This window comes from Poecilia reticulata, linkage group LG16 (genome assembly GCF_000633615.1).
Source record: "Poecilia reticulata strain Guanapo linkage group LG16, Guppy_female_1.0+MT, whole genome shotgun sequence".
Classification (NCBI taxonomy): domain Eukaryota; kingdom Metazoa; phylum Chordata; class Actinopteri; order Cyprinodontiformes; family Poeciliidae; genus Poecilia; species Poecilia reticulata.
Window position 1 is genome coordinate 29,357,156 of NC_024346.1, and position 8,598 is coordinate 29,365,753.

The following is an 8,598-nucleotide window of genomic DNA, read 5'->3' on the forward strand; positions in this document are numbered from 1 at the left end:
TTCTCACTGTCTGGAGATAAATCAGATTAAGCTTCTCTTGTCTAGACATTTTCCTAAATTATTTATATTTGCTAAAAGCCAGAAAACTTAGCGGGAACACCTTTTAGAGATTTTTTTTTTACTTTGTATATTGTGTTTAAGCATTTAATTTGAGCAGGAAGGTCATTTACCTTGACACAATTTGTTTGGATTGTTTTAATGTAACGAATATTTATTATTCCTTATGTCTCAATGATTTATTTATCATCTTGTATCTTATACACTGAACAAAGTTAGTGAAATTGGGCTTTTTTTGCTTTGGGCTCAGATGAGTCAGGTGTAAAAATGTGTTAGGGACATTTTAAAACATAAAATTTTGCTATATTTTAGTTTACCTTGTCCCTGCTGTAGAATATTGAATACCATCACATTATTAATAACAGCGATAAATGATAGATAATAGTGAATTAATACAGCATTTCTTTGTTCAGTTGCATTGTTTTTATCCCCAAAGTGTGGTGTTGGAAAGTTTGGAAACTTGAAAATGCTTGAAATGACAAGGATTTTACTACGGTAAAACCTTGTAAACACCAAAACATTTTACATGTTCTTCTTAACTAGGAAGTAATTGTTTTGGTGTAATCTATGTCTGTAGGTACAAACACTCCGCCAACTATCGCAGCAACACCTGTGTCAGCTATCCCTACAGCATTAGGAGTGAATGGTTACAGCAGCGTGCCAGCTCCCACCAATGGACAGCAAACAGAAGCGCTGTACACCAATGGAGTTCACCCATACCAAGGTAGCTTGATAAAGGAAGAGCATATGACTGTAGGTAATCATGTTGGTTGGATTCTTAATCTCTGCTGCTCTTCTTGTTTTTATTCCAGCCCAGAGTCCAGCTGCAGCTTTGGACCCTCTTCAGCAAGCCTATGCAGGCATGCAGCACTACACAGGTTTGCATTAGATTCAATTTGTAAAGCACTTTATAAAGGGAAAAAGGTCACGTCCAATTACACACGATCCAGTTAATTAATTCAACTCAATTGATCCCAAATTCATTATTTCAGGTCAGTTTACCTCAAAGCCTTTGCATTCAAACCGAACCATCCTAAGTCCATTCTTTTTACACCTTCTCTTTTCATTCAGTTTGGTTAATTCCTTATTTATTTCATTCAATCAGATTGAGTCCAAATTCATCTCATTCAATACAGTTTAGGGCTGAGTGATAAATCGATTTGATAATTGATTTTGCCAACAGGACAAACCACCATGCATGCTCACACTCATACCTAGGGTTCAAGTTTAGAAACACCAATTAACCAATTACAAATGCATATTTTTGGACTGTGGGAAGAAACCAACAACCTGGAGAGATGCATGGATGTGTTGTTTCCAGGTAATCTGGCTTCCTCCCAAAATGGGTTTAGTGGTTCTCCTAAATTGCCTTTTTGTATGACTGTGTCCATGTATGAGTGCTTCTCCTGTCCTGCCTGTATTGGCCTGTGATGAACAGAGCAAACCCATCCTATTGCCCAGTAACCACTGGAGATAGGCACCAAATCCTGTGACCTTACAAGGATAAGCATGTGTAGACAATGGATGGATGGATATTAACACATACATTTGGGAATCTAGTCATGCACATGTTGTAATGCACCCATCTGCTCAAAGCGATGGTTCATACAGGAGATTAAATGACGAACATTCAAGCAATGTCTCCTTAGTCTGGCTGTCAAGGGTGAAACATCTTCAAGGGTAATTGATTTTATGATTTATCTGAGTTCAGAAAGACTCATTCGATTTATAGATGATGTTTATAACCATGGATTACAGCGATGATGCAATGTGTGCAAACCAGACTGGGATCAACAGTGTCTTTGTTCTGTAGACTTGCTCCGCTCTGTAGTTAATAGATTTCACCTTCAACAGGGAACCCCTCAGTTCAAAGGAAATGTCTCTATTGGGCACATTCATGTTGCCACCTGTTGTTAGTACCCAATAAGATGTTAATGCCCCTGTCTCTCTTCCAATAGCGGCGTACCCCGCTGCCTACGGATTGGTTGGGCAGCCGTTTCCCCAGCAGCCGACACTGGTTGCTCAGCAACACCAGCAGCCCCAGCAACAGCAGCAAAGAGAAGGTGATGTGACTTCCTGTCTTGCTGCGGCCACACCCCTTTTGATAGTGTGCACGTTTAGGGTTGTTTTCTAAAAGCGAGAGGTAATTTATGAGTCTTCGTCCTACATGTGTATGTGTGTGTGTGTGTGTCAGGTCCAGAGGGGTGTAACATCTTCATCTACCACCTGCCACAGGAGTTCAGTGACTCTGAGATGCTGCAGATGTTCCTGCCCTTTGGCAATGTCATATCGGCTAAAGTGTTCGTGGACCGAGCTACCAACCAGAGCAAATGTTTTGGTGAGACATACACAGGGTGGGGGAGCAGGGCGGAAAGGGGGAGAGCATGTTTACTAGAGCGAGGGAAGGACAAGTGAAAAAAACACAAAGGCTGGCCTTCTGTAGGATAAGATACTGTCAATGTCTGCATCTAAACTAAGGTGAGAGAAAAATAGCTCTACCATGAATGTTATTTATCTCTCTTTTTTTTTTTTAGGATTTGTGAGTTTTGACAACCCTGCCAGCGCTCAGGCTGCTATCCAGGCGATGAATGGCTTTCAGATTGGCATGAAAAGACTCAAAGTGCAGCTCAAAAGGCCCAAAGATGCCAACCGCCCATACTGAGTGACGACAGAGAGAAGAACGAACAAATACGGAGAGGTGAGGTGGTGGCGAGGCGATAAAAGGTGAAATAAGATGACCTGCAGTATACTTCAGGAACAACAATAATGACAGTAAAAAGCTAACTGTTGGTAAATTTTTAACAGGAAAAAAGCTTGACATTGCAGTAAATTTGCATTGGGTTACTCCTGAAAGCACCCTGTGTCAAGAAACGTAAAAATAATGAGATATTGTTTTCCTTTTTTTATTTTCTTTCACAATCTTATTTCTTCCCTGCTGTTTTGATCTTTTCCCGAAACGGCAACTTACCTCACCCAAGATCCTCCCGTCCAATCATATTTCACGAGGACCCCATCGCTATGGCAATGGTTGCCTAGTGACCGATAAAGCCCTGATCCCCCCTTCCTCTCGCATTGTTGTAAGTTGATTGGTTGGCCTGTGTTTGGGTTGCTGTGGCGATTTTATTGCCTGTGTTGGTTCTGTCACCTCGAGCAACCAGCCATGCGTTGACCTGCATGTCCTGTTGCTGTAGTGATCACAGACTGTGTTTGGTGCATTGTGACTTTATTTTGTATTGACCTGTGCACATACTGATCAATAACTATCTATAGCCAGGACTGCACTCAACTGATTCAACTGATCTGATTGGATATTTGATACACTTAATCACTTTATAGTAATCTATCCGATAAATTCTGTAGCAAAGCTTGTTATTTTTTTGCAGCTTTGTTTTTGATCAGTTTCTGTAGTGTTTTGTTTGGTGTCATTATTATTATTATTATTTGAACAAATGGTTTGGGTAAAATAGTGAGCGTGGACATCTATGTGTGCATATGTTTCTGTGTTACACTGTTAGCGTGTAATGCAGGACTGAATAATCTTCGTTGCATTGCCTTCTGCATTGAGGTGTCCATAGTTTTCCATAACAAACTGGTGGAGACGAGCACAGCAACAACACAGGGAGCAAGAATGATGCTTTGATGGGGGAAAAATACATGTTTTAGGATGTTGCAGCATAAAATGGCAGGCCGTGATGGACAAGAGGACATGACATATTTATGGTATGCAAAACTCCAAAATGTGGCTGCAAACTGATCCAACGCATGGGATATATATAAAACAAGAAGAATTAGATCAAGTTACCTTTTTGATGGCTGTAGCGCTCTGTATTCATGGGCGAGCATGCATTTTGTTGAGCTGTACTCTGATAGGCTGAGTTCATAATCTTGGATTGTGACTTTTTTACACTGTGATGCTGCACTTTAGTTTTCCTGCTCCTCCATTTTTCTCTGAGACTTCTTTACATCTTTCATCACTGCTCCTGCTCTTTTTCTGTCTCTCTTATCTTCTCCTTCTCCACATTTTTCTCTCCTTCAAGTGTTAATCTGCTTCTTTCATCTCAACCTCCTTATACTATTCCTTCTGACTTGTGTTTTGGGGTGAAGGGTATGATGGTGTCATGGTGGAAGAACAAGTGCCTCTTGCTCATTGGAGAACAGCCTTCAAATATAGGAATTCTGGGAGAGTTTTTTATTTGTTTAAGAGAGTTAAACCTTCAACATGGCTGCTGTCAGATCAGAGTGTGGAGGCATCAAAAGGATTTTCACTTTTACTTTTTTTAAAACTTTGTGTAACATGCAGTGCCTTGGAAAAGTAACCACACACTCAGAAGTCTTGCATAATTTACCACATTGCAACCCAAAACACAATGTAGTGCTTAATTATGAAGAGGAAGGGCAACAATACATAGTTTCCAAAAAAAATCTTTACAAATAAAAATGTGAAAAGTGGGACTTTCAATTAGATCGAACTGCTTTTAACTCTCATACCCCTAGAGTGCAACCCGATGCTTTGTTCCAATTAGTTATTTGAGTCCACCTGTCTGTAATTTAATTTTCCTGTAAATCCAGATGTTCTGTGGAGGCCTCAGTTTTCTTAGAAAAGATTAGAGAACAAAAGGCATCATAAAGTCTGAGAAACACAACAGAGAGGTTAGGAGTAAAGTTGTGGGTTGTTTTAAAACCGCTTTGAACAACTTGGAGAGAATGTTTTAATCCATGATCTAAAAATTGCTCAGCTGCCATGGTTAAAACTAACACTGTACTTCATCCCTTCACTAGGACAGCGTCATGTCTCAGCAGGGGCAGGGAAGCTGGTCAGTGTTTATTGGAAGATGGATGAAGCTAATTAAAGATCAATCCTGGGGGCGGGGGGAAACAGATAAAGGCATCAAAAGATTTGAGACTGGGACAAATGCAGTCCAAGTTACGATGGTTTAAATCAGTGCATATTCATGTGTTTGGATGACCGAACAAAGTCCAGACCTAGTGCAAATCTGGTGGAGACACTTCTAAATTAATGCAGAGTATAGTATAAGTCTAATGTATATAAGTATAAATATAATTGTTCAGATGCTATTTTTTAATGAAAAATAACACAAATATTCACTATTTGGTGCTGATTTGCCATATGACATCCTAGTAAAAAATAAGGTTTGTAGCTGTAACGTCAGAAAATGTGACAATCAAATTAATCAAACCAAATTTTCTATGTGTAGTGCAATTAAATAAGGTAGTTCAAAGTGTTTTACATCATGAAAACTCAAAAATCAACAATTGAAACATTACATTTTACCAAGTGCCGTCATTACCCATCAAAACATTGGTTAGTATTTCACTTATGAAGGAACTCAGTGTCTCGACTGTTTTACAATGTTCCACTGGTGTGAGTATTTTTGCAAGGCATTATATATTTAATGATTAAAAGGCTTCTATAAATTAATATATAGACAATTAAAATAATTAAGGCATTAAAACCTGCAGTTAGAGAATTTTTTTCTAATTAAATTGTCACCCAGAATTTCTATACTGCTAATGCCAGAGAGTGATGCATGTTGTTGGTAGTGTTTGCTTGCCATGATCCGGGGCACCTAAGTGCAGCACATGCTGAAAGCGCATAAATGCGAGTTCCCAGAGTTTCATGAGCGCACACAGAAACACACACACACACACATGCTTTCCTTTGAGACACACAGTTGCAGTCATACTAGGATGCATACCAGTGACTTACTGTAATTAACTGCATGATCTGACCAGACACTGTATGTGCGTATGTAAAAGCACCGTGATTTAACTGCCTTTGACATCTGCCAATGATGCTCTGAGACTGAAATTTTAAAAAAAGCTAGGAGCGTCCAAAGGTACAAAGGGGAGCAGCAAGTTTGTCAGTAGCTCCAGTGATTCCCAGACAGGAGTCTTTGTTGGATGGATGGGGCATGTTTGACAAAAATGTGAGGCTCAGAAACCCACGCAGAGCTCCAGTTTCCCTACAAATTTTAACAAAATCTTTTTTTTTTTTTCTCTTTTCCTCTCCTCTCGTTCATTTGCCACTCCCTCTACCCTCCTACTCCTCTCGCAGGCGACCTCTCAGAGTCCAACTGAAGGTGAAGTCCCAGGGTTCATTGTGCTTTCAGACTGTCTTCTACCTGTGAGCGTCTGCGGAGAGCTGCCACACAAACACACACTGACATGCGCAGAGATACCCTTAATTGTGAACCTCAAAGCTGAAATGTATATAAAATGCACAAAAAAAACAAACACATGCCTGCTGACACTTACTCAAAACACACACACACAGTTTACACAAATTACGTATCCGTACAGACAAAAGCTTGGTTTGACCACAGTCTGTATGGAAAAGGGTATTTAGTACAACTAAGAGAACTCAGACCACATGTGTAGGAAAGGCACTGATAAAAAAAAACAATGATATATCACTTCAGTAGACTTTAACATGTCTATTCCATGTCTATTACGTGACAAATATAGAGGGATCGTTGTTTCATAATAAAAAAGGAAAAAAAATACAAAAAAAGACGGCTAAATGAGTAGGCTAGCAAGACTTTGGAAAGGATCCTAATGAGCTGTATATAGTTTAGTTTACAAAGAGCAGCATTTAAAAAAAACAAGAAAACATGCAAAAAAAGAATACTACTTTAGATAAAACACTGAACAGAACACTGCAACATAACTATTATTATCATTATTATTCTTATTATTAATACAACTAGTGACATCATCATTCTTCATGAGAAAGCTATTACATTCCAAATTGTAAAATGGGGAAATCACAAACCTATTTTAAATTTCTACTTAGATTTTAGGTGAAACACAGGGGAGGGGGCGGGGTTGCACTTTTATTCGGGAGGTTTTAATAATTGAGCTATTTTTTATTTATTTATTTACTAATTTAACAATTATTTTGTTTATCGGGAGAAAATGTTTGAGTGGCAATGCAATATTTTGGTTTTAGGATTTTCTAGAGAAAAACTTTTGAGAGCCTGTTTCTGTCAGACTCTTACAATCGAGTAATTATAATGTATCTATTAACTATTACAGCAATTATATTTATTTCTTATTTATTGAATCCTGTTTTTTGATCCACTCTTTTTAAGTTTAAATAAAAGGTATCATACTAAATGGCCTGCTGTCATTCGTGTCTGTGTTTTTGGCAAAAATCATGGGGGGGAATTTTTCAACTGTACGTGACGTGTGTGACCAGAAGGGGGCGTACCTGGAATGCACTAATTAAGAGGTTTGCGTCTAATCTTCTGAATTCATTTATAACAAACTGTTTATCAGCAAAATTACACACTGCACTTGCTTTATCTCTGAGAACACTATTGAAGTTGATTACCTTCTTACCAAGATAGAAACTGCTGTTTATTTCCCTGGATAAGCTTATCTCAGTTTGCCTCAGTTTAAAAAACAAAGACCTGAATAACTGGGTGCAAGCCAAATGATGTTGTTGTAACTGAAACCTACAGATGAATTAAGTTGCATCATCCCAGTGCACACACTTTTTTAAAAAATCTATTTGTGATGCATGTGTTTAGGGATAAATATAAACACTGCTGTCCAGCTGCTTTTTGTTAACAAGTATAAAAGATCTCTGAATCAATGGGACCCTGGAATAAGACCAGTTGTAGTCCGCAAGGAAAGCATTTTCTCAATTCATACTTTCAATGACCAGCTCATATTCACAGCTCTGTGCCAAGTCCAAAGTAGAAGTCAAACAATGACTGTTTTATCTGTTTACTTTTAGGAAAAGAAAAGAAATAACAGCATAATAAAACAGTCTAAGGAACATCGAGTCACTGCTCAGATATGATGCAACAGCAGCTTAACGTAGCTTGTCCTACTGAACCTAATGTGTCTATCTGGGAAAGCTATTTTACAAGCTGCAGGGTATGTAGACCTTATGTCACTGTGCACTTTGAACAACCCTTCATGTGCTTCAATTTTAGGTCACAGGGAAAAGAGCTTTAGCTGGTAAAAGGAGCAGCTAAAGCTGAAATGTTCTTGATCTGTAATGGCAAACATTTAAATGGACGTCGCAGCATAAATTCTGTACCATCACTGAAATAAAAGTGGACTTGAATGAAATGGAAATTGAGAAAAGGGGAAAACTGGTTATTGAAAATGAATTTTATTTATGACACAATCAGATCAATTTCTAAAATATTTCATCCGCTGTTGGTCATGAAACATGTTTCAAGTAGTTTGGAAAACAAAACCCAAAAACAAGGAAACTTGTCTATATACAGATGGGTGCGGCATAAACAAAACTAAAGGTCCTAAGGAATTATTAAAGGAATGTATAAAGAATTAATACAAATTCATTGACCTATAATATGTAATAATTTAGCATTTAACTGTCTTCTTATTTAACTGAGTGTTGTCTGACACACTTCTGCCAACAAATTTCATTGTATTGATTTGTTCAAAACCATGACAATAAGTAAAGCTCTTCACCTAGAAATTGCAAAAAACATTTCACGTTATGCTACTTATGAAAAGCAAAAAAAGAATGGCATGTTTTTA

General features: G+C 38.2%; 1 protein-coding gene across 1 annotated transcript in view; it reads left to right on the forward strand.

The window, feature by feature from the left end:
- Positions 1–7,197, forward strand: part of celf3b (cugbp, Elav-like family member 3b) — a 30,702-nt gene extending 23,505 nt beyond the window's left edge. The window contains exons 10-15 of the mRNA XM_008432735.2: positions 635–781; positions 870–935; positions 2,016–2,120; positions 2,252–2,395; positions 2,592–2,755; positions 6,134–7,197. Coding sequence (XP_008430957.1) covers positions 635–781; positions 870–935; positions 2,016–2,120; positions 2,252–2,395; positions 2,592–2,719 — 590 coding nt within the window. The 3' untranslated portion in view covers positions 2,720–2,755; positions 6,134–7,197. The remainder of the gene's footprint in view (positions 1–634; positions 782–869; positions 936–2,015; positions 2,121–2,251; positions 2,396–2,591; positions 2,756–6,133) is intronic.
- Positions 7,198–8,598: the final 1,401 nt, after the last annotated feature.